Below are 26,861 nucleotides of genomic sequence, written 5' to 3'. Positions count from 1 at the left end.
CCCAGGTTTCGCATTATTATTCACAGGGCCGATGTGGAAAGTATTTCTGGAATGCATTGTGTGCAGGGTTTCGTGTTAAAATAGAAGGCCCGTGCAAAGTGTTTGGGACTTTCTTTAACCTTTTCATCGCTGGTAGCAAATGCGGTCAGGGAGGACTGAGGGGCAGTGGGGTGGGGGATGTAATTTAGTATTTCTAGGGCTTCTTTGTTTCCTGTTTGTTTTTGTAGCATAAGGGCTAACTGTGGGGGGTGGGGTATTCTTCACTCATAGTAGAATGAATGGGAGCTCTCAAAGTGTACCAGCAGCGAAAGTCATGGTTTTCTTTTTCTGTGTGCAGTTCTTGTTGAAGGACCGTTTGACCATGTTAATAATTGAAAATATGATACCATAAAAAACAAAGAAAACTTAAGAATGTGAAAGGAAAACTGCAACATGCAATGGAGCACAATGAAAAGGCTCCTTTCTGATCCTCACCTTGCAGCAAATATCTCAAAGAGCTCAGAATGGAGTCCAAGCCGCAAAGCTTTTAAATGTATGACTTTTATGAATGCACGATGGAGTCAATTCCTTAGCCCCATCCCTAGAAAACAACCGACTCCTTTTCCAATTGACTATATGACTGGTTTCCTAAGAAAAAATCTCCAACAGTTGAATAACATTACATAAACCAGAGATGAATGTTAAATATAAATGTTCAGGATTCGGAAAAAACATCTTGTCATAACTTGCAATATCTACAAGCACCCCAGAACACTGACATAGCCTGCAGTCTGCATCAGTGCATGATTATGGAAACTCCACTTTATATGTCCCATTTAGCTACACTTTGAAAAGAAGAACCTGAGCATAAAAATAATGGTCGCTTGAGCGTCTAAGTCTTCTTAAGCAAAATCCGTGAACACCTAGGTAAGGTTTGATCTCGCCCGACCCTCGTTTGTAGCTGAAAATGAGGGCTGCAGATTGGAAAACCCTTTCAACTACACACATGCAGAGCATATTTGCTTTTATTAATTCAAAAGACATAATCAATGAAGTATCAGGTACACTCAGCCTGTTAATTTATAAAGCATGTTTAAAAATAGCTTTGAAAGATACCCCCTCTCCCTTTTCCTTCTTCAGTAGTCAGGGATAAAAGGAAGCGATTGGAATATGAACAAGCCGGGTAATTTTAAGTTTCCTGTTTACCATAATGCAATAGAAAACAATGTTAACGCCTCTGACTGTTCTTTTCTGGAAACTTCTTTTCAAATAAGGCTCACTGAAACCACAGACCTCTGCATTTCAAATCAACTCCAATACATTACAACTTTTGTGTTAGAACCAAGCTTTTAACAAAATAAAAAAAAAATTACATCATTACCAAAGCGGATGCACATGTATTCATTAAACTCTTTAAAACTGCATTTGGGTTTTTAAGATTCAATGACTAATTCTGCACGTGTTTTCTATATAATCCTATATAGCCTGCAATAAAATCAAAAGCACAGTCATTATCCCCTATGAATTAAATGTAATGTAGATCTTCACATATCATTTTTAAATGCCGGCCAATTAGTACCTCAAAGGAGCTTGCAGGAATGCCCTTGAGTGCTGTTTCCTTTGTGTTTAAATTCATATCAAAGCACTTTATTAAAAGGTACACCCTGCTGGGACAAATCTGTCATACACCTGGACACAATTCAGGTGATTAAGAATTAAATACAGGGATATGCCATGGTCTGCTTCTACAAGAGTAAAATACACACCACAGAAACAACCTTAAGAGTGTTTATAAAGTTTCATAATATAATCAATATATTACCATTATAGGATGGTTTGACAAAATGCTGTTTCAACAATTCTAGTCATTTTCTTTCTCCGTAAAATCAAATTTAATTACCCAAAAGATCCAATTTCAGGCAGTTGCAAATGTAAATTTTCTCACCACTTTTCACACACATTTATATAATTATAAACCCTGTCTGGTTTGCTGGTTTCACTCTTCAAACAAATTACGACTCTGTAAAGGTTCATCTGGGATTATCCTGTACATTGGCAGAACTGTGAGATGTTTAACAGCTACTCTTCAGTCTCCTGCATCAGTAAATTTGGAGTCTGCCTTTTTTTTTTGCGAGAAGATTTCGATGTCATAAAAATCAGCGAAGTTTTTAAAACTATTTTTCAAACAAACTGAGCAATAACAGACTTTACAAGGTTCCTTCCAGCAGAACAACAGCTCAATGCGAAGACCTTTTCCTCAGCAAGAAGGCAAGACAGGGAAAACGGTGAGACAACACAGCCGGGATCTTCCAAACCTTCCTTCTGATCAAGCAACACAACGTAAAATCATAATTAGCAGATTAGCAACTGGGGGAAGATCATGCTCATCCCAGAAATGAGATTGGCTCCAAACTTGCTGCTGCACAGCAAATATCCAGGAGGATTTATAAGTACCCATTAAAACATCAGTTTTGAAGTGGGACTGCGATCACTTAAACGGGCGATTTGTTTAATTAGGTCATGAAGAGACTCTTTAACCCTCAAGGCCACTACTTCCCTAAAAAATAGAAAATGTATGGCGACCTTTACGATGTACTACACCAGGGCCCTCCAGGGGAGTCTCCCACCAAAGCTGATGTTATACGTCCCCCCCCCCCCCCCCCCCCCCCACCCATCCACCCATATTCCAACCACTTCCAGTTTAGATTCATGGGGAAGCTGGAGCTTAACCCAGCAAGCCACAGGTGCAAGGTGGAATACACCCTGGGTGGGGCGCCAGTCCATTGCGGGGAACTCTCCGACACACCCGTCCACACTTACACCAACTTTCCCAGAAACCGATTAACCCACCAGTATAACTCTGGACGGCGGCAGGAAAACGGAGCAGACAGCACCCCAGGTCCAGAATTGAACCCAGGACCCCAGGATGCTCACCACTGCACCACCATGCCACTCCCACGTTGCCCCTCATTATTAAAAATGTCTCTTTTAAATAATCGAGGTTGAATGAATTTGAAGACTGTACCTACCACTATTCACCAAGGCGAGATTCGCTGACTACACCCCACCCCCCCCAATGCATTTAACTCCGTTAAACTCACCTGCTCATCAGCATCTTCCCACTGAAGATGACAGTTTGAAAGGGATTTAATGAACAGATTGAGTTTCGCTGCAGTGAAAATATGGCAACTGGTAGAAGTGTGCTTAACAGCCTCACAATCTGAAGAGCTGAGCTGTGAACCTTAGACCCTGAAAGATCCTAACGAGTCTCCTAAATCACAGGGGAGGCGTGCCACTGCCTGCACCCATTCACTTCAGGATAGTGTGCACCTTGCTGTGCCCCCCCACTAAAACAAAATCTGCGGGTGCTTTATTTCCAGGTGCATCTTCTAGGTCATGGTTCTGTCCTGCAGAGGCTGGGAATTGTGTGGAGTTTGTGTTCTCCGTTCTAGGACAGCAATCACTCGTGTCAACTGCAACGCACGCGGGCCAGGTTCAGAGTGAGAAAGACGTACCTACAGTTTGGACAATGGTCGCTGTTTGACATGGCACGTGCACCCATGGGCGATCTGTCATGGTTCTTTCATCCAGCAGCCTCTGCACCTTTCTGATATTTCAACCCAAGCAGGCAAGCCCTCAGTGCACTGGCTCTGTAGACCTCACATTCACCTCCTAAGACTGTACAGCTCTCTTGTGACTTCTGATCCTCCGCCTCCAAAAAACCAAAGCCCTTGCCTGCACACGTCTCATGGATGAAAGGACACAGGAAATGACGACAGGCACAATATTCTGGGCCAGGTGCTACATAAGAGCATCCCACAAGCTATGACTATTTCAATAGCTTTCTTCTGACCAAACAGTAAAACCCACTTTCTCACAGCCCATACAACACAGGCACAATATCCTTTAAACACATCTGGGATTTTAAAATTTTGCTTAAATCTTATAGGAGACCCTGGATAATAGAATCTGACAAACTAAATTAGAACTGATCACAAAGAAACAAACCCGACTACAAAGTTCACTCTGTGATACTGATTGCAATTGAAAGGAGACTGACTTCGGCCATTGCCCTGCTGAGATTTATCTCCTCTATTTTACACACTCTCGAGCCAATTATCTTATATTTACAGAGCTGAATGGGACCGTGTTGTGACCATCAATAAATTATGAAATCTTAGTCTTGCTTAGTCCAATCTCTGGTCAGGTTTGCATTTAAATATACATCACTATTCCAAAAAATCAAAATGGATTCATTTTGCTTCCTACAAGGAAAAGCAATTGTTAATAATCTGGGGACAATGCTTATTATAATGGAAAGGCATTTCCTAGATCAATATTGATTCTAATAAAAAATGATTCATGCCCTACAACAAAAAATTGATTACCTCTCAGCATTTCCTAGAATGATACTTTAGGCTCATCCATTTTAATGGCATTTTACCACGCCGTCTACAACAAAATACAAAAAGTCACATAAAACAACCACACGTGTATTACGTCTTGTTGTGTCACGTACTGCTCCTTGTATTTTAGGCGACACGCAATATTGTTCTTGAATATTTCTGCCATCGCCGGTGATTCAATGCTTAAGAACTGAACAAATAGCGCGAACAATGGCGATTATAGGGTGACAAGTTAAAATGACCAGCATTTAAAAACCAGAAACCACCACCGTACCATTAAAAGGCGTGAGCAAAGGCTTCAAGAAGCTCACACACTTTTTTTCTTTCTTAATGTCGACAGAATGCAACAGACGTGCAGCTGTCCACTTAACACGCTCAGTGGCGCGAGTTGCTATAACCCGCGTCGACTAAACATGGCTGCACCGCCAAAGTTCACAAGTTCTGGCCGGGCGCGCTCTTGCTGGAGTAGCCTGGGTCCCCCCTCAGAAACATCAGGGCTTTCGCGGTACCTTTTGTCATTTTAAATATTGCCCGATTATTAAAACTATCGCCCCCCCCCCATTTTTGCCACCTTTCCAAACACGTCGGAATTCTCTTTCAGAAGCCGGCCGCTCGAGCGCAGTCAAACACAAAACGACGCACAATATTGTGAGTTTTAACGTTTCAAACGCAAGCGTTCCGCGTAGCGCAGCTGCCACCTTCTAAAACAAGACTGTTTCCATCCCAGTGCCCCGCATCTCTGAGCGGAAACAGGCAATGTTGAGTGGTTCACGCTTCACAAATGACAACCTGGGAAGGATTTCCAAAGAGCCCGGCACATCGCAAGACATCTCGGTTCATTAGAAACTGCAAAGGAAGGCTGGATTGAAACTTTTTCGGACTACAGGGGAGAGCCGAGGAACCAAGAGGGAATCCGAACACCAGGGTCTTCAACCCCGACCCGACATCGAGCAGTTCCTTCACATATAAAGTATCTATCTATCTAAGCTGCTCCGAAACATGTGACTCGACACCACATTTTGCTCGTTTTCACCCTGCTTTCCCAACCCCATCAGCCATTATCTGGCCGCACGAAGGGCTCCCGAGCTGACAGTTCTTTGTCCACGGCTCCCCAGCCTCTTGACGCCGTGTCCTGTACGTGGATGTGGATGGGGGCAGGGACGTGAAATGTGTGTAACCTTGTAAAGTCGCACAGCTTCGGGGCTTAAGCACGGTTCGCAGCACTACTCGAGAAGAGTTTCTACAACTTCTGTGCTTCTTTTGCACTGGCGATGCAGGGTCGGCACCCCCTAGGATCATGACCAAACATTAAAGAGATCGAAAACCGGACAGTACATAACATTACACCCGAGACGCTTTTCAGACAAGATGATGTGCGGTACGGGTTAGTCCCCCCCACTTCTTAGAAAGTGAACAGAGCGGCTATCTGAGCCCGAATGCTCCGATGCCATCCTGAGAGACAAAGGAAAGAAAATCAAACCGTCGGAAGAAAAAAAAAACCACAGCATGGAAGCTGGACCCCGCTTTCTCGTCGCCTCCTACCCGGCATTTACCGGACGGCGCTCGCAAAGTGCACCTGCGAGCAGCCGGGAGCTCCAACATTGTAACTCGTGGCTCAAACATTGTATCGAGGTGAACAATCAAGAGCAGCCCAAAGCCTGCCAGCAAACTACACTTCCACACGCGAAACGACGCCCAAACTTTGGAACACGTGCCGCTTAGTTTAATAATAATAATTATAATAATAACAACAACAACAACAACAACAAGGCGAGCAATATTAGTAACAGCTGCGACAGGGCCGGCAATTCTAGTGGAAGTAGTTTGTTCAATCATTAACTCTGTGGAAATACTAATTCCAAGTGAGTTAAAACAAAAACAGGGTTTGAAAGAAAACTGGGGCACCAACGCACAGGAATGAAAGTAAAAAAGATATATATATATAAAACGTTCACCTTGTTATAATTGTAGTAACCCAGGCAGTGGGGAAAATCCAGGTTCGACGGTTCTCCGGGAATGGGGTTCCCCCCCGCCGACGGATAAAACCTTACATCCATGGTTTTGTCGGATCAAAGTTGCTCAGGCGGAATCGATCAAGACAGAAACCCGATCGCCAGGAGCCGCCGCTCTCCGTTTCGTTTAACATCCACGCGCGGTCCGGCGGGGCGAGGAGGAAGACAAGCCCGTACCTTTCCCGGGACGGTTCTGGGGGGTTGTGTGTGTGTGTGTGGGAGGCGGGGGGGGGGGAGAAGGTAAGAATAAAAACAGCACAGAAGGGGGGGGGGAGAAGAAAGGAGGTGTGTGGGGAAGGGGGGAGTATTCAAGTTGTTCGAATCCTCTTCTTTGTTTGTAGTTGGGACGCTGGAAGCAGGTAAACCGGAGGGGCTCTCGCTGCGCCGAGCCGCAGTGTTTGCCCAGGCATCGAGCAGCAGCTGCTGCACACAAAGAAGCCACGCGACCGGCAGCGACAGAGGCAGGAGGCGACCCCACAGCCCGGCAGGCTGGCCGATTCAGACGCTGATAACAGCGGGGGGAAAGCGCACACGGGATGGAGGAGGGTCCGTCAGCACTCGTACGCCCTTTTTTTTCCCCCCTCTTCAGCCCCCTCCGCCTTCTCTTGCTTCAGCAGTGTTTGTTTTAAGTTTGTTGCTGTTTGTGTGCGGCGATTGAGAAATTACAGCATGCCGGTATCCTTCTTTCTTTCTTTCTTTTCCCTGTTTTTTGTTGTTGTTGTTGCTGTTTCCTTCGGGATGAAGGAATCTACCCTCTGCGACGGCCCTTTTAAAGTTTTTTTTTAAAGAAAGAAGTAAAAAGCAGAAGTCCAGAAGTCTTCCCATCCAGTGGTGACAGCTTGTAGTTGGAGAAGAGCCGCTCCGCTCCGCTGCTGGCACGGTTCCTGCTCCACAATAATGAATAAGTAAAGCGCGTGAACAGCCGGGGCCCCTCCCCGAGCTGTGCTCGCCACGCCCCGCGGCCCCGCGGCCACGCCCCGGCGCACGCTCCTGCTACACCGGCACACCGGAGCCGAGACGTTTGCACGTTTTATCAGTATTTACTTTCCTGAAAGCCTCCGCCAACACACCCTTTCCTCACCTTCTGCACCTGATGCAGTTGGCTAAAGTGGGCAAGCGCTTTCAGAATCTGGTCGAGATCACGTCAGTGTGACCACAGATTTGTGTATTACTGCTTTTAATTCACGTCCCGACACCAGATTAATGCAGCTGCGGTTTACTACGGATTACTACAATTCTATCAGTGTATCCGATGGTCCTATGGACTTATTCTACATGACCGAAACACGGGCTGAATTTGTACCTACTGTGTGAACACAAAATGCGTTATCCAAACTCATCGAAAAGTATTTTTTTTTTACAAAGACGTTTCTTTTTAGTCCCACTTGCAGTCCTACTCCCCCAAACGTGTAGCGTGACATTACTGCTGTTCATGTTTCCACATCATTCTGCTGTCTTTCGTATTTGTCATTTTTACAAAACCTTTCAAACGCACACATAGCTGTGAGGGTGTGAAGGGGAGGCGAAGTAGGAATCAAATCCAGATTGGAACTCACAGAGAATATCACATTTTTAGACCTGTCTGTACCAAAATAAAACCTGCACTGGTAAGAATTCCTCTGTAGTGAAACGCACAGCTCGTCATGACCTATTATGGAAGAAGTCGTTAGACAGACTTTTTCTTAAACTTCTCGTCTACAGTACTCCTGTGCCTTTTTTTAAAAAACGAGCTGCTCCTACTGGATCGTTAAACCCAATAATATATTTTAAGAATTTAGTATCCCCACGCATACAGGGCCACGAGATGATTCAGAAACATCAAGAAACAGACTGCGTACACTGGGAATCTTCTTCAAAATCATAATCCTGCACCTTGGCATAACACAGATACTCTGAAACTCTGTGCCATTTATCTGGGCTAATTCCTTGTGAGTTTGGGCTCAGTCTTTGTCAAGCACACTGGACCAAACGCCACATGGTACATCCATATATTATTTTTTATTTCACCAGGAAAATCAATTGGGAACAAATTCCTGTTTACACTGGTAGCCTGAAGACCAGAGTGTAAGAGCGGGGCATTTACTGGAGCAGTCTGAGTGAAGTGCCTTGCTCGGGGGTAATTCAGCGTCCCATCCAGGATCTCGAGACTTGACATGAGCGGTTGTGCTCCGCTGTCCATGCAAACCGCAGAAATACAATGTTTTACCATAGTTGTATTATGCTTATTTTTCTCTCTTATTTTTTTATGCTTGTATTGTAGTGCCTTTCCTGCTAGGGCACTGAGACCAGAAACATGGGTAAGTGTCGTGGTCTTCGTACAGCCAGAAAGATGCACAATCACCGCCGTGCGCAGAAATGGCCCGATAAGCAGTACAAAAGGGCTCACCTGGGCACTGCCCTGAAGGCCAACCCCTTCAGTGGGGCTTCCCAGGCTAAAGGCATCGTCCTGGAGACAGTGGGTGCTGAGACCAAGCAGCCCAGCTTGGCCATCAGGAAGTGTGTCAGAGTCCGGCTGATCAAGAATCCTTGTACTGTATTGTATTATGCTTATTTTTATATTTTTATAAGATCTTATCTCTTATCTTATCTCATTTGTATTATGCTTATTTTTAATGTGGTCCGATAGCCGCTGACTAGCTGTGTGTGTGCACGGGGGGCTGAAAGCATGGGGTTCCATCTTTTCTATCGGGGGCAAAGCCGGAGTCACTCCCACCAGCCGCCTGCCTCTGGGTTTATCACTGCTGCAGAGATCTGAAAGCAAGCGGCAGCCAGAAATGGAAACAAATGGTGTTCGCTCATTCGCTGTCACTGAGTGGCCTTCTCACAAAGAGCGTGTGCCATCACCCAGCCTCCCATCCTGTGGTTCGAGTCACCTCTCAGCTTGGAGCATGCTGTAACGTTAATCTTAGCAACAGCCCAGCCTGTCACTGTTACATGAGTCATTGAAGATGAAGATCTGCTGGTAGCAAATCTAAAAACAAACACTGCACTATTGATCTTTTTAGTCGTGACATTACAGCCAAGAAACTTAGTAACCCCAGTAAGTTGTTCAGGTGTAATACTAAATGTATTTCTTTTGACTGAACAGAAGCCAAGCTACCCAAAAGAAATCAAGGTCCTAGATTGGTTGGTGTGCTTTCCTAGAGACAGGGAGCTGTACGGGTGACGCTGAAGGAAGGTTTGTACTGAATTTGTTCATTTTAAAAGTTAATCCTTACAGATCAGCTCCTCTTGAGGGCATGGGTCTGTGGGCGTGTGCTTGTGTGTGTTCTGCATTCAGAATTGGCGGTTTTCCCCCTGAGACAGAATCAAAGAAGTTTAAAAATGAAACGTATGCAGGAGTCTAATGTCAAAGGTCTTAATGTTATTAGATTAGTAATCATCTTCTTTTTGAATAATTTGAAACAATGTCAGCAAGTGAGCTGTCTCATCAGCATAGGAGAACCTTAAAATGCATTCTGTTTCTCTCACTGTGCACAGTAGCAGAGAGTGAGGTTGATTTGTTTCACCATCATCAGGCAGCTACACTGGGAGAAATCACTGTTTCCTTTGTATTTGCAGTTTAAGTGGAGGAGAGAGAAATGTTCTGTTTACCCTTCAAATTTGCATGGGCAATCCACACACACAGAGTTAAATAAACTGAAAACAAATGATCTTGTGCTGGCCTCTGTTCAGATTGAATTAAAGGAGTGTACAGTGATTATACTAAGGTATAACACCAGAAATGTGCAAGTAAAATAATTCATTAACCTAATTAACTTGATGTTCCCCTCAAATAAGTATGTAATTTTCTTATTGCTGTATCCCATACAGAAAAAACCTTTGGAATTTCCTCTATCTAGTCAAAACCTTTGGAATTTATGTTTAGGAAGTTTATGGAAGTCATGAATGGACATTTTGCATATGTTTACATGTTTTTTTTTAAGTGGTAGGATTGGCCTGACTGAGTCAGATTCCAAGTGCTTCTGATTTTCCCTCTTTGTTACTTTCTGAATGCGGTACTGTGCAGTTGCAGAAGAAACCCTGTCATCTCCCAGCTCTCAACTTCATCTTAAAGTATCTCTTACACTGTTTGGAATTCTCATACAGATGATATGCTGTACCTTGCTAACTGTTCAAAATAGACATACTGTACCAAAGTGAGTGTTTGCATTACCAATATCTTTCCATATTGTCTGTACCCTGTTTTATTCACGACTGCTGTATTTAATTTTTATTTTGGTTTTTTTTTACAGTGTGTGCTAGCCTTATAACTATTTATTTATGTTTACCTAATTACACCTGCAGGATGGTTCCATGTACTAACAATTAATGTAAATTGTATGTACTTTGCCCTGCCTAAGCAGGTATACCAAAGAACCTCTGCTAAGTAAATAGATAATCCCCCTTCACCAAGCCTTAAGACAGATCTTTACATGTAAAGCAATTACTAACACTATTTTAATGTGTTTTGTTGTTATTTTATTTTTTAATAACAACACGATTATTACAATTTTACAAAAGAAAGGCGCCTTTAAAGCCCATCTGGTAGAAGCTAGTTGATCCAGGAATCTCGTTCAGCCTTTCCCAGCAAGAAGCCAGGGTATTGGGTTGGGCTGGCTGTTCCAGACTCCCACCACCCTTCAGGTAAAAAGAAGTGCCTCTTGTCCTGATTGGAGGATCTCATTCAGCCATTTCTCTAAAGAAGCCATATCAGCTTCAACAGCATGGTTAAGGACTGTAACTTGTTCCAGCCCCAAAATACAGCATATGAGAAAGTAATCTGATTGCAATATTTCTGGTTGTTCCACCACAAACCTGATCTGAAAACTGTTGGAGGGGCAACTAGTTTTAGATTTATGTACTGTTACACAAGTAAGATCCAAAGTTTTCACCAGTTGCTCAATGGGGACATAAATCAAGTTTTTTTTCATTTCAAACAGTGAGCAGAAGTACTGCATTTATCGCTTGTTGGAATGGTATTGTTCCTTGGGATAATGAAACACTGAGATCACGCAGTGTGATTTCATTAAAATGCTGCATGCTTAATATTTGACATTTGAGATGAGGTAACATTGCCAAATCGAGTTGATTAAGAATCTGTGTAAATAACCATTCGAAAAGGTATGATTTTAATTAATACAAAAACAGGAAAAGATACAATCAGTTCTTGGGAAATGAAGATCTCCTATGTTGCTGTATTCTGTGGGTCACAGAAATTCTGAGGAGGTGACAGAGAGCTTTATCTATTTAAATGTCATTTACCCTTGATAGACAATGCGTGTGGGGATGTTTTGGTGAGCAAGAGCATTAGTGTTGCTGACTGTTGTATTGTTCAAGCAAACCACTAGGGTGGTGGAAGTGAGGTGGAAACAAATGTTCTTCACACAAGAATGCCTTTGGTTTGGTTTGAGGGCACCTTTTCTGCTCAGCAGTACATCGTCTGAGTCCTTGAGAAAAACATATTTCCATTCCTCCAAGCCAATCCGGAAGTGTGGATTTTCCAGCAGGACAATGCGAGACCCTGTAGTGCTGTGATTACAATGACACTACTTCAAAAATATCACCATATCACCTTGCAGCTCACAACTGGCAGGCCACTGCAGCTAAGCAGGTGTGAGCCTGGTCAGTACCTGGATGGGAGACCTCCTGGGGAAAACTAGGATTGCTGCTGTTAGAGGTGTTAGTGGGGCCAGCAGGGGGCGCTCACCCTGTGGTCTGTGTGGGTCCTAATGCCCCAGTATAGTGACGGGACACTATACTGCTGCAACACTCTGTGGAAAGCGAAGGGCATGACAAGGCACAGAAAGGCGTCGTGGCCATCCACTGCAACCGAGGAAGCCTCAGTCGTGACGACTACTCGTACCGCTGGACCCAGGCTTCTGTGGTCGAGAGAGTGGGACTGCCCCAGTGCAACGGCTTTCCCACTTCAAAAAGCTTTTCCTCACAGGTTTCTTCACTCAGCTCACCTCCCAAACAGATGAGCTGCACAAAGTACAACCGTCACGATGGACAACCATCATCACTTCAAAAATAATAATGCCGAGATCCTTCCATGGTCTGCGATTTCTCCTGGCCAACAGTCCAACAGAACTTGTTTGACCGAGTCAACATTGCCATCAATAGGCATAGATGTTACCAACGTTCGCGCAGCTGTACAGGTGGAGAAGCAGAACATCCCACAGCAGTTGGTGCAGAGACTGATGAAGTATCCACATCAGCACTGCCGGGGTTTTGTTAATGCTCAGGGAGGTCATACTCGATACTAAATATGGCACTATGTTCCATAGTGAAAATGTATAATGATCATTGATCTGTTTTGATGTGATTTTGTTTGAAATCAATGTTTAAATTACTTGATAAATCCATTATAACTCAGCATTTCTTTTTGTGTATCAGTATGTATTTATTCATTCAGTATATATGTGCTCATTCATTAATTTGCATTAGACATGTTCTTAATAATGATTGTAATCTTCTGCTCTCCTCAGGGTCTTTTTTGAAAGTATTTGTTTTCCATGCTCTTGCAAACAAAGAAATTCTGTTAATGACAATGCACTTTAGGCAGAGAACACGTTGACATCAAAGTTGAACCGATATTTGTCACTCAGTATTGCAGGAGCAATTGTGTGCCATTATTACAGATTTATTCCGATCAGAGTCTCAATACACACTGAAGCATTTGGGAGGCATGTCTCAATATCATTAGATACATCAACATGTGACAGTTAGCAATTCCTTTTACTTGAATATGTCGATAAACTTTGTAGTTTGCTGCGCAATTGACACGTTGCTAGATGAAGCTCTGTAAAAATGAATCTCATTTACCATTGAAGTTGTGTGACTCAATGTATAATAATTCAATACATAAAGAACATTGTTTGGAGTGCATGCTGTTGGTTCTTTTGGAAAACGGAGCACAGCTACAGTAGGTTTTGAAAACAAACACTACAGTTTCACGTTACATATGTTTCTAAAATAAGAACAATCAGCAAGGTGCAATCGAATCTGTCAGAAGATAGAAGAGACGGAGAGGGAGGGACCCATTCAAATCCCTCAGAAGTCAGGAGAAACACAGAAACAGCAGGCATCTCAAATCAGTGGCAGATGGGATCAGTTTAAATAGTTATTAGTACACAGGAATTTTTAAAGGGAATCAAGGAGAAACAAAAGATGCCATAGCACACTGGGAGCTGAGCAATTTCCTCAAACAATTTCAAGCAGAAATATGTTGGGGCTGTGGTATATACTGTGATATAGATACTGTTTTTCAGAGATAAGGAGATGTATCTAAATGTAATACTGGAACTGCTACAAATTTCTCTATTACGTGGTTGAAAAACACATCCCACTTTTGTATTTTTTTTTAAAAAGAACGTTGTTCTGATGTTATGCTTTCATGCAGGTCGTGATGTACTTCCACCGCAAAGCACTGCCAAAAGGCCGTCATGGGATTGATCAGGATTGAAAGGAGAGCTGAGTTTTTATCCAAATAGTGAATGAAGCAAACTGAAACTGAACTTGTTGAGCTGGCCCAACAACAGACAGGGGAAAACAGGAGCACACTGGACTCAATCTGCAGAACCCAACAAAAGCAGCAGAACTATTTTTATTAAGTTACCTCCTGAGAGAGAGGGTGGTGGGAGTGTGGAACAAGCTACCCAGCCATGTTGTTGAAGCTGATCCCTAATTTTCTTTCAATGAACGACTGGATGGGATCCTGAGATCAATTAACTACTAACAATTGTACCCTTTTTATGTTCTTATATTCTAAGAGGGATATGGAATCTCCTAACTCAGAACAGGCTCCTAAGGTTAGGTCTCATGATTACATTTATGATTCCAGTAATTTGTTCTTGGAAATTCCCTGATGTTATAAAGTCAAACATGTAAAAAGTATAAAGATATAAATGACGACCAAAGGTCATTTAAAAGCTCTCCTTCTTGCCAGAGGGATTAAGAAATCAACACATATTAACAATTAACCTTAGAGAGTCTTGTTCTGGGAGATCACGTCACCAAAGGTATTGCAGCATATCTAAGACAGAGGTGATCTTGAGGTCCAGGGCTCCCATCAGACTTAATGAGTTACAGCTGAAATTCTCACTATTGCTGGCTCTCTAATGCTTGTGCCCACATGGCACGGAGCTGAGCATTTCTGTCTCAGCATAGTTTTATTTGCACTGCCATCACCCCTGCTCTGCTGCTCCACCTTTGTAATAAAGCTTGTGCCATTGTAATCCAGTTTGATTCTTCTTAATCTTTAGTTACCCTGTCCAATTCAAAGCAAATTAAATCACTAACCATGAAACAAAGACACAAGTGCTGTAAGCCCACCTACTATTATGTTACAATAAATGATATTGATTAAATATGTATTTACCCAGAGACAGATTACACAATTAGTATGACTTTCTTTTATTTTCATCTGCTTCTGCTGTTTCCTTGAGACTGCTGTGCCTGCAAATCTACCTCTAGGTTGCCTTGATGAAAATTCACCTTTGTCACTTACTTTAAAAGATCCACTTGATCTAAATTGACCATTATTCATGAACAAGGTGTTTCACAAAGGGAGCATTAACCTGCCCTCACCTGTGAGAAAGAGAGAAGCATGTGTCTTTGTGCAAGTATTTCTCTGAGCTTATTGAGGGCAGCAGTCCAGCAGTGATCAGTCTGTTACAGTACGCACATTCCTGACAAATGGAAGTCTGTGAGAGGCTTTCTGATAAAATACAGCCCCAAGCAGACTACTGAAGGATAAACATGAAAGGATGATGTAGCCAAAGCCCACAGAGACAGTGAACAAGACACCATTGTGTAGCAAGTAATTTACCTTCTTCTAATCCATTCTCTGTTATTTTGAAAGTCTCAGCACAGAACACAAGGTGTCCATAGTATTGATCAAGATGCTGTCTAATTTTAAATAATAATGGCCATTGTATCTTTATTTTTGCCTGTTTGCTTAATGATAACGTTTGGCGCTGGTTTAGTAATCCTTTGGAATAAGTCAAGACATATTACTGAGAAAGAAATATCAAAGAAGTATTTTGTATTGATCTGCAAAAACTCTTTTTAAGAACAAACACACACTGACAAGTAAGCAACCACTCATATCCCAGATGTGAAATAATCAGGTACATTTGTGACAAACACATTATTTCAAGTGTTATCTCAAGCAGAACTATCTTTGAATCACAGATGCTTGTTAATGAGGGTTACAAAAGTGTTTTATGTTGGTGTAAGTTGTTTTTAGAAAGTAATTCCATTAATATCCCGCTGTACTGTTCACACTTTGCCTGACATCTGCCGCGGATACAGAAGTTAATTTCTCTTCACATATTTATTTCTACAAATGAAACATCACATTGCACGTCCTACTGTATGCTTTAGGTTGTCAAATCAAATAACTCTCCACATTTGAAATCCAAACAGTCCCCTTCTCCAGGATTGTATGAGGCTGTACAGTATATATGTGTCTTGTACAAAATACCCGCAGGGCAACTGGCTCAATTATGCAACTCAGCAACAATTCCTGACACACGGAGAGAGATCAAAGATTACTGGGAGGACACTGGTTATTGGCTGTTTTCCTGTGATTCAAATACACTGGATATTTCTGCAACCTCCATTTTTGCAGATTTTTTGAATGTGTATCAGACATGTGTTGTCATTTATTAATGATTTCTTTGAAATTCAGATCCCCACACCAACACTAACACAGCTATGATTCTTTTTAAAATTTAATTATCAACTCAAAAAATAAGCCTGACGCCATAGTTGGTCTGCTCACACAGCAACAAATCACAGAGGTTTTCCTGGTCTTTTCTTTTTCTTGTTTGTTTATCTAAAGAACACATTTTCTGTTGCGCTTAACCGAAGTCTGATTTAATGGAGGCACATTTATTTTGGTGAGGCACTGTAGTGTTTGAGATAGATGCCATCTCTTTTCTAGAAAATGACACACTCTTTTTACAAAGACAAAAGCTTTTCTTTTTATAAAGCACTTGTATAATAAAAATTGTCCCCGGCCTCTCAAAACGCTGGGGAAAATGATGACAAATCACCAATTTACTCTGATAAATTCACTGAATACTAAGTTATATTATTCTCAATTAAAAGCTGTCTTCTGCAGCATTAGTCATTTTAGTACTCATCATTCATGCTAATTAGTCCATGCTTTCATTGCCTCCTGCTGGAAAAGAATCTTTTAATATCCTATTAAAATAAAGCAGAGATATGTCAGTGGTTGGCATTCTCTACATTTTTTTAAAAACAACATATGCATCAAATCCTTTTAATGATTTCATGTTTTACAGAGCAGATTTTAAACATTTTTCACTTACATTATTGTTGAGATCTCCAGTTTCATTAGGCAAATAATAGGCACTCTGGTGTAGGAGGTATGGAGGATCAGCACCCAGCTGAATGAAACACAATGGCGACAAGGACCCCTGGCACTGATCTGTCTTCTCATTCTGATAGTGTCACCATTACAGTAAATCACCAAATTGTAACACAACGGAACGATTCCAATGTGATCAGTTAAACAGACTTGTTAAATTAAGTCATTTTAATTTTCACTTAAAAAACTAAAGTCTAAAGTACACGTCAGCCCTGCAGGACCAGAGTTCTCTGGACTGGACAGATGGCTTGCTTGATTCATCAATAACTTACAAGTGTAGCCAGTCTCTAAAAACAGGTGGCCTAGAAGACTAACTGGATTGGGGCTCTCCAGGACCAGGGTTGGAGACCCTAGGGCTACATTTGTCTGATGATTCCTTATCTAGTATCTGCAGTTCTTGCCTTCAAGAAAGGTAGCTCGATGTGCTTTAACAGGAGGGACTGAGGGAGCCCAGCTTGTCTGCTCATGAATTTAAAGAGCCCAGGTTTGCAACTTCTGGTCCAGCTCCAGCTTCTGAATGCCTGTGAGAAAGAGTCAGCTATGTCTAATTACATCTGTTAGGCAAATTTAGACTTTTTCTAAGGATAAATAAGTTAAGCAGCGTGATAAGGCACTCTGTGATTAACAATCATTTTCAACCGAGGGCACTAACATATACACCGTATAAGACTTAGTTATTAGGAACTACAGTACATATACTGTTGGTGTTTAACCGTAGCCCATCCCCTTAAAAGGAATCAAACAACCTTTGGATTGTTCCTTGTTCCCTGCCTAAAAACCCTCCTCTGTCTAGTGCTGACTGGATTAATCATCTAACAAGACATTCTTATTGGCTGTAGTTCTTTTTAAGCTTTAAATTGAAAGCAAACATTTTTTTCGTACATGGTGGTTGTCGGCCCAAAATAGCAGTTAAAAAGTAAACAATGGCAGTCTGCCATATGCTCTCCATAGTGCAAAGGCTTCAGCTGGAAACTGCACTCACGCCATTCCCCCAGGGAACACACAAGGTAGGACGTTCATTTGAAAACAAGGAACAAACATTTCTGAACCCTGGTGTCGGAGGACATTATCTTTATACCTCAATGGCCCCAAATCCAGTGTCTTGTTTGCTTTTAATTAGGAATTAGAAGCTTATTTATATACAGAAACATACACTGAAGCAGCTCCTAAAATTGACTCTACACTGCTGATTTCACAAATTGAACTGTCAGAAGAAATATCATCGAAAGCGGTTTTCTGAAAGCTTGTGTGTTCACGCTTTTGAGAGATACAGTGCAGGCTGGTTTTGCAATGCAGCTGTAGCTCATTATTGAGAATCAGCACAGCGCTTTAAGCAAACCTCTCTTGTATAATAATGCCATGCATTGTTTATGGATTAAATTAATCTTAATGCCTTTCTCTCCAATATCTACAATTATATCTCAATGGCAATGTGATGGTACTGTAGTTTTGTGGTATTAAACATTATTAAACTGCTTCAACAGAAAATATCCTCCCTCCCCCTCCCCCTCCCCCAAAAAAAGGTTTTGGCATTTCTGCTTCTGTCTCCTCAGGAAGAACTAAATGCCACAGTGGCTGTAAAACATAATGTAACCTAATATTCCACCGAATGTAAATGTGTCATTTGCTGATATAAATGGGACTTGTGTAAAGGGCCCCAGTCCTTATTAACATAAATTAGCACAGCAGTGCTGGCCAATAAATGGCACATTGTTGTGGTTTGATTTGTAGCACTTAATTAATTACTCTTTTACTCTTACATTTCATCGTTTATTGCTACATTAGTGACACCAGATACTTAAAAATACACTGGCTTCTCTCTCCGAGTCACAGCTATGGAACGAAGGATGCCAGTTATCACAAAGGTTAGGCATTTTGTCTGAAACTCTGTGTTTACTTGGGTTGTTTTCTTCTTATTTCAAAGCCTGTCTGGGTCTGAGGGCATGCAGGGCCAGTCTGCTGTGTCCAGGGGTGACTGTGTACATGAAGTGTCATATTAAGGTCCCAGGTAGAGGATCTGCAGGGTCGCCAGGTTGGTCTGTTAAAATGCAGAGCTGCTGGAGCCGGGCCAGGGAACCTGCCTGAGCGAATCAGAAAAGCTGTCACTCAGCCCCCCTCTGCAGGCATGGGACTGTGTTAGTGTCACTCCTTTTAGGAGTCTGAGACCCCTGAGCTACAGCATATCACAAGCTGCTGAATAAAATGATGCTTTTCTATTAAGTATTGAGCAATTTTTTTGGCCATGCTATATATGTTGGGTTTCTATCCGAGTATGCATGAACAGCTATTGAAAAAATAATTGCAATTTTTAAATTGAATTATTTCCTTGGTGCGTGGGGAGGTCAAACAGCATAGATACAGAAAGCAGCAAAGGGGAACTGGCCTTTCGGCACATTCTGCTTTTTCGCCAGCTCCAAGTCACCTGTGCCTGGGGCACCTATGCCATGGTAATTTACTATTTCAGCATTCAGTGAAAGAGGCCAAACACCACTGTTGTTATTAAAATAGATATACTTCACAGCATTTAGTGGTCATTACTGCCTGTGTGTGCTCATTGAACGCTTGGCAGGCATCTCCACAGCAGAGTGCAAATGTACAAGAAAAACCAAAGAGATGGAGAAAATCTTCAAAAAAGCAGACCCCAAACAAGACAGCATTTCTGTGGGAAACTCCTCCTGTTCACAACACAGCCTGCCCTGGTCCCAGGCCCTCCGACATTTTTGCCATATGCCCCTGAAAGGAGATTTCTACCAATTAAAAATGGCTCTTTCCCACCTGCAGCCCTTAGTTATACTTCATTAAAAAGCCAGAAACAAAAAGGCAAGGTCAGGACGCCGAGCTCACAGAGTGCAGGGCCGCAGAGAAAAGGGGAATGAAAAGAGAAGAGGATTTCCAATGCTGCCAAGCAGTGATTGCTTACAGGCCGTGTTGGGGAAAGTTTCATTTAAAAAGTAATCTATTACAGTTGAACGTTATGTGTGCAAGGGATTACTTATAAATTCATACATAACTGTTGTCATTGACGATTTCCTAGAATTATTTTCCTCCAATTTCTGGTTAAGTTTAAAATATATCTCCTATACAAGTAACTTGCAATTATCATGGAGTATTTATTAAATGTAACTTTTCCCATCACTGCTTACAGTATGTATCCAGTTACAGTCTTATTCTGAGATTGCTGGGCCAAGAGCCTTACATTACAGCCCAGTAGCAACAGTAAGGTTAAGTGCATGAAAGCTGGGCCAGGTATAGGTGTTGCTCCTCCAGTTTTTCTTTGTGAAATGCCTCCACTTGAAGAAAGGCTCCATGTTATTTTCCACAATGTTTAAAGAGACCTACGAAAAAGCGACTGAGCTCTTCCCTGACATGTAATTCACTCTAAACACAGCTCCTGTTATTGAAAATAATAACAATAAAAAAAGAACTTTGTATCATTGAATACTGACACATGTTTCTCTGAAGCTGATATAATTGCCATTCTTCCACCACTACAATCTGGGTGCCATCAATCTGTATTGCTTGGCTGTCAGAGCTGTCTGACTTGTTGAAAAAGCAGAGCTTATTGTGCAAGAGCTGTGAGGTAGCACAGTGAACCACAAGACAGTAGCCGTGATGGGAGAGAGGAAATCACATAAAACTGCTAAACACTCAAGATCTCACATCATGAGGAAACACAGAAAAATAACATTTTAGCTCTAAAACCTCCATCTGTGTTGTAATTGTATTTTTGATGCTTTTAACTACGGGTCAATAGAGCTACTTTGCAGGACCCTACAGGCAGTGAGGCGAAAAGCTAGTTCTTGAAAATTATTGTATGTAGAGCCATTTAGATTATTACTATTATTGTCGATATATTTTTCAGATACAAGCAGTAGGAGAGATTGTTGTGATCTTTTGCAGTGCAGATACAAAGTGGATCAATGGAAGAAAGAGCTGGCAATTGTTGTTCAGTGTATAAGAAGTATGTATAGAAATTTTCCTTAATTCTGCCGGTTCACCCGTGAAATCACTATATGTAGCTTTTAAAAATAGAAAGTGTCCTTTTTTGTCTAGAAAAAAAACATGTTGGGCCGTGAAGGTAAGACCAATACGTTTTAAAGAGTACAGTGGTTTATAATGGAAGAAATCCACTGTGACAAGTTGTGAATGAATCGTTCACTCAGCCAGAAATATTCCTTTTCTTAATGGTCTGGGACATTCAAGAGAGTATCTGCAGCATTTGTGGAAATACTTTTTTTCTGTTAAAAAGACCACCTTGAAGAATTCATATTTTGCTAAAAAATGTAGATGGTAGATGTGATACGTACTGTGAAACATTGGTCGATCTCTCTAAAATTCCACGGAGGATGTGTGTGCATGTTACTGGAATTCTTCTAATTTCTATTATAGTCTCATGATGCAATGCTACTTGAAAGAGTGCCCATCATAAGTAGATATCTATAATAAAAAATAAGAATTAAGCAATTGATTTCTCAGTGGAGCCGTAATTGACAAGACGGGACTATGTAGGATTATTGAAGGCTCATTTCTGCATTTGCCTCCCTCTGGCTTCTGGTCTGGTGGTTAGCTCAGACCCGCACCATGAGAAACATCTTATTTGCTCCTGGTATCACAGACACCCTAAGGGATACAAGCATTGTTCTCATCAAAGATTTATATTGTCAGCATAAGTGTAGCTTAGAAATAAAATAAATGAACCCCAATAAATGCAAACCGTGTATGTGTTACTGGGCTCACTGTTCCAGGATGCCAGTGTGAGGTAAGGTGAGCAGGTGAGACTGGAGACTTCAGGGCTCTGTTGTTGGTTCCTGGACAACTCATGAATGTTCAGCTTTATCCCACAGCTTCATCTCAAACTGAAGACTTCTTTCCTGTCCAGCTTTCCTCTACAGGTTTTCAAAGAGCACTGCACTGTTCCTCTGACTGCTGGGAGCGTTATCCTGACAACACAAAATCTGATGATTGCATTAGCTTACACCCAGCAGTAGATTCAGGTCTCCATTGACTGGCTTTTCTTTTTCCGTCCTGTTCCAACTGGTTTAGCTTTGCTTACCTCACCGTGTGTCTTGTTTCAGGTACTGTGTACGTGGAAGAAATTAACTTCTCTTTGAAGTTATTTCACGATTGTGTAATTCATTTTTAGTGTCTGCTTTTATACCATTGCGTGTTTCTTTGTGCGGTATAGTGGTCTGTGTATTAGTGTTGTCTCTGGCTGTGGTGGTGCGATTCTAGTGGTAGAGACATAGCTTTTATATAAACACTGGCAGCATCCTCAGTGTTTTACATTTTAGGGCTCCAGTAGTACATTTTCCTGGAAGGTGTTAATAATTACATGGCCAGTTGCTGCATTATCTGTCCCTGGCCATGGCTAGCTGTGTGTGATTAATGTTGTTTCACACTATTTTCTGCCTGTTTCTCTTTAAGATTGCACACAAGTTCAATGCTGATTCGCAGGGCCCATTAATCGTTGATAGACAGTAGAGCACCTGGTGTTCTATTGCAATAAAAGCAACACCCATCAAGAGAGTTTATTTATCCAGTCAAGCAACACCCTAAAACACACAACCTTTTCTTTGTACAAAGGCACCTAATCTGCTCACCAAACAGCGGAGACACTTACAATATATTAATGTTTTGTCTCCTTTGTGATGGTGCTTTTCAGTATTGCATACTGGAAGAAATGTGCCATTAATGCAAATAACAGTTGGATGAAAAACAATGTATTTTGCCTAAACTATAAAAACTTATCATGTGCTGCCAAGCATAAAATCTAAATTTAATCAATGCTCATTTTCAGATCTGCTGTGTACTTTGTCTTGCTTATTTTGTACATCAGCAATGCAAGGGCGGCAGTGAATCTGGGACAGATTCATTTTCTCCTCCTTCTCCGTTTCCTCTTTTTCTGTATTTTTGGTGAATGAAAATGTAGCGAACGAAGAAAACTGGCTACACATATTGTGCTGCAGGCCATTTCATTTAGGAGTCATGAAAGGCGGGAGACAATAGCACAGACTAATGGCAAAAGGCACCCTATCTATTTATTTTAACCTTGCATCTCAATGTAGTCAGTTTACTTTTTGCCTTGCTGTGGAACAATGTGCACTGGACCTGAAAAAACTCCATTTCTCCAGCTGTCTGAAAGCAGATGGAGTGTGAGTGCTGAGTGTTGCTCAGAGGGTTCTGCTTATATGTAATACATACATGCAAGTCCACAAGCTTTGAATAAGTAAATAAATTACAATGAGTATACCAGTAAATTAAATGAATTTCCTCTAGCTTGGAAATGAAATTAAATACTTATTAATCTATTTCAGTTTTTGAAGCCTAGTGCTTTTGGCTCCTCCAGCCGTAGATATTGGGTCCGCTGCTACAATTGAACTTACAGTAAATGACAGTATTTAAACCAGAAAAAAAATGAATCATGATGTTGCCAGCTTAAGCCCCTGCCGCAGTGTGAATGTTCTTGGGCTAGATCGTGAAAGTGACCAGAGATTGTACGTGGGGTTAAATGCCCAGAGAGAGCACTAAGGCTTCTGTCGTGGGGGAGGTGCAGTGGAATCTAGCCCCCGATGAAGGCTCCTGCCTTGCATATATTTTAGCTGGTGTGCTGCCTGCTGTATGGCACTGTCACACAATGTTCAGACGCCGCCATTAGTCAAATCTCTATTGCGGAAAATGCATGCATAAATTCTACACATTTGTTCCTATGGCAACAATTCACCGTGTCATTCATATGTCAAGCTGCATCAGCGGAGATGAGGTCCATTGTCTTCCCCCTGACAGCTTTCTCTGTGTCAGCATGGATCCCTGAAAATATTTAGCACAGTCCCCTTTCTTACTACAGAAATTGAGGTCATCCAGTGAAGTATTTTTATGCACATTCTGCTAGTTTTGAGTGCTAATCACACAACAAAACAGTGAGAGGGAGAGGGGAGGGTGTGGAGGCCTTGGCATTTTCTCCTTGAAAGAGGATTAAAGAAAATTCAGAGGAATTCTTTCTGCTTTCTGAAGATCGTACCTCATCTTTTTTTAAAAAAATAAGCAAGGTCTTAGCATCTTAGACTTGCCTGTCAGGATAGGTTTTTGATTCACAATGGGAGAAAGCATTCATCCTCTGTAATATTTACTTACAAATGCTTGCTAGAAAATTGGAAACAATTTGTCCTTTCTTCTGTTTTACACAGAAGTCTCAGCTGCTACAAAGGGTCTGCATGAGCCCCAGTACTGCCATTGTTCCATGCGCTCTGCCTGTTACTTGTTGCTTTCCTTGGTATTTAATCCGTCCATGATTTTAAAATACAATTTAACTATACATGCACACTGACACAACCAGTCATGTGTTTCAAAAATATCGTTTTTATATTTTTAGTGTATTGTCTGTGAAGTACACAATTCAGGCAACAATATAGAATTCTTTCCTTCTTTTAAAATTGAAGCAACCATACAAGCCAATTTGCTTAACAAGTTAAGCATTCGATTCCCAGATCCATTAAGTCATTTGTTAATATAGCTTTGTAGAAATTTGATTCTTGAGGAAACGAATCAATAAGATATGACAGTGTGTTCCTGAGCACAAATTAAACCAGCCTTGTTTCGCATACTAAAAGAGTTATGTTGTGGTCTTTGAAGTGTAAAATACATTGGTACAACAAACAATCAAGGTAAGAGACAAGAACGTGGGTTTTAACAACTGCTGGTGCATGACACTCACATAGGTTTGCTTTGTGCAAGAGTTTCTGAGCCCATAATGAAGAGACAGTGACTCTGATCACATTTCCAGGGGCTATGTGTATCATGATGACAAATACAGCAAACATGACCAAAGGCACCTAGCATGAACACCATCATCTGGTTAAGCAAGAACAACAGTCTGACCAGTGGTGTCCAGAGGACAAGACCTTCTGGTGAACCAAACTGTGTAAAATTCCTTGATGGTCCTCACAGCAACCCATCTTACTTCCTCAGCCAAATTACTTTTTATGAAATAGCAGATATTACTCTTTGTCCGGACTTTGTCTATTTGTTGCATTTGACACAGAAGGGCCATTAAGAAGGTCCAATACTAAACTGCTACCTTATTTTCTTCTCCCCCAGGTCCCCTGAGAGCATTATATCGGAATTCCACATTCAAAAACAAGAACTGAAATTGGTAGAGGCAGCAATTACGTGAAATAGCTTCTATTATGTGGTTTATTTCTGAAGATAGCTAAAGATTCAAATGGGATATTTGATGGATTGCATAGTTTTACACAGAAAATTAGCAGGGATAAGAGTAGCATTAAATGAGATTTTTTCCATAACAAATACAAATACATATAACTTGTCTGCCCCAGAGCTCCCTCTCCAAGTTCTGAGTTCTACCAAATTTCAGGACATCAGAACTTTAAGATACTGACCTATTTTTCCTGGATTTGCTATACTCTACTCTTTCTTCTTTCTCTCCTTCTCCTTTTTAATTCAATTTTCAATGTAGGAGAGCTTGCATAAAACTATTTAATGTATGAAATAGTCCTCCATGCGTACATCTTAAATATGCCTCATATTGAGGCATGATAGATCCACAGCTAAAGGAATGCAATTGCCAAATTCATACCCCAGCCCCAGCCAGAAGAATGACCTTCATGCACAGTAATCCCCTGACATTACAGGAAAATTGTTCAGTTGTTATTTATAAAATCTTTAAAATGAAATTCCAATAGATGAAATCGCTACAGAGGTTTTACAAAGAGATTTGAATAGGTCCAGAGCTAGACAAAAAGACATTATTAACTCAGCACAGGAACTGGAAAGCCAAATAAATGAGAACTTTATTTTATGTATTAAAAATGGAGCAAAGCAGAACAGTTATATAATAATATACAAGCGGGTATCCATGGAAATGGAAGGTAATTGATGTACTGCTACATTGCAAGTGATTTTTATAAACCCAGCTGAATACATGAGAAAAAAATTCAATCAAAAATTCTCTTTTATATTCAACATCTGTTATACAACTTGCACCAATGAATGCTGTTCACTGTGTACTTCTGTAAAACAAAGCACTGTGAAAAATTACATCTATACATCTATGGAAACAATATACTTATGAACATCACTTTGCATATTGATTGATTGATTGATTGATTGATTGATTGATAGGCAGATACATCTATAGATTAATAACCTTTAATAAGCAATTATGTTGAACAACAATACAAGCAATAATAATTACTTTAAACAACAGATTAAATTACACAGTGGATAGGTGCCTCAAAAACCTTGTTCCAGACTGCAATGGGAATGAAGACCCAGGCTTGGTGCCTCCAAGAGAATAGAAATGGCAATAGAAAATAGAATAGAAATGGGAGCTTTGTGAAAGTACCATGTGATCTCCATTTTGCTGCAAACCAATGGTCTCAGCACGAGAGAGAGCAAGAGAGAGTAAGAGATTGCGTAAATTGCGAATTGAGGCGGCCCTTCCTGCTCACTAGTCTCCGTAGTGAATAATGTAATGTGATGTGAGTGAATAAATACAGGTTGTGCAGCAGACATTTCACTGCAGAAATGTTCCAGCATGATCTGCATGCAGAGTTAACAACTAAGTAGTATTTGTCAACAAAACTTAAGGTCAAGAGCAATATTTCTATTGGATTAAAAGAGATGTACAGCACTCACAAGCCTGTTAGTTTACAATCTAACAGGGCCGCTTCATGTCATAGGAAGTTTTGTTGCCTTGTTCTGAATCCCAGAATATGGCGCTGCACATTCGTGGAAAGTTTGTATAATTTGTGATGTAAACTGGAATACACAGTGACAGCATAAAGCCCACTCACAACTGCACACTCATTGAAACAGCGTGAGAAGGGTTTCAGACCTCAGTCAGCAGGCTGCACACTTTTGGAATTCTATAGCAACAATGGGCCAACTTCTCTCTGGCTCAGGACAATCCCCAGTTCTCAATATGCATTCTGTTCATGCACAGGTGCACAAGGGGAATAAACTAAGAAGTATGCATTAGTATTCCTAATACAAAGCAGAAGGCATGTGACTTTTTTCTGAATAGCCATGGAATATTTGTTCATGTAAACAGTGTGGACCAGATAC

The 26,861-nt window shown here is 41.3% G+C and overlaps 1 protein-coding gene across 1 annotated transcript in view; it reads right to left on the bottom strand.

The window, feature by feature from the left end:
* Window positions 1-7,307, bottom strand: part of tox3 (TOX high mobility group box family member 3) — a 56,484-nt gene extending 49,177 nt beyond the window's left edge. The window contains exon 1 of the mRNA XM_088939209.1: window positions 6,341-7,307. Within this exon, the coding sequence (XP_088795335.1) occupies window positions 6,341-6,442 (102 nt within the window). The 5' untranslated portion in view covers window positions 6,443-7,307. The remainder of the gene's footprint in view (window positions 1-6,340) is intronic.
* Between the last annotated feature and the right edge of the window lie 19,554 nt (window positions 7,308-26,861).

The sequence above is a fragment of the Atractosteus spatula genome, chromosome 21 (assembly GCF_055471065.1).
Source record: "Atractosteus spatula isolate fAtrSpa1 chromosome 21, fAtrSpa1.hap1, whole genome shotgun sequence".
NCBI lineage: Eukaryota > Metazoa > Chordata > Actinopteri > Semionotiformes > Lepisosteidae > Atractosteus > Atractosteus spatula.
Note: the sequence above shows the minus strand (reverse complement) of the source record. Positions and strands in the feature narration are given on the sequence as shown.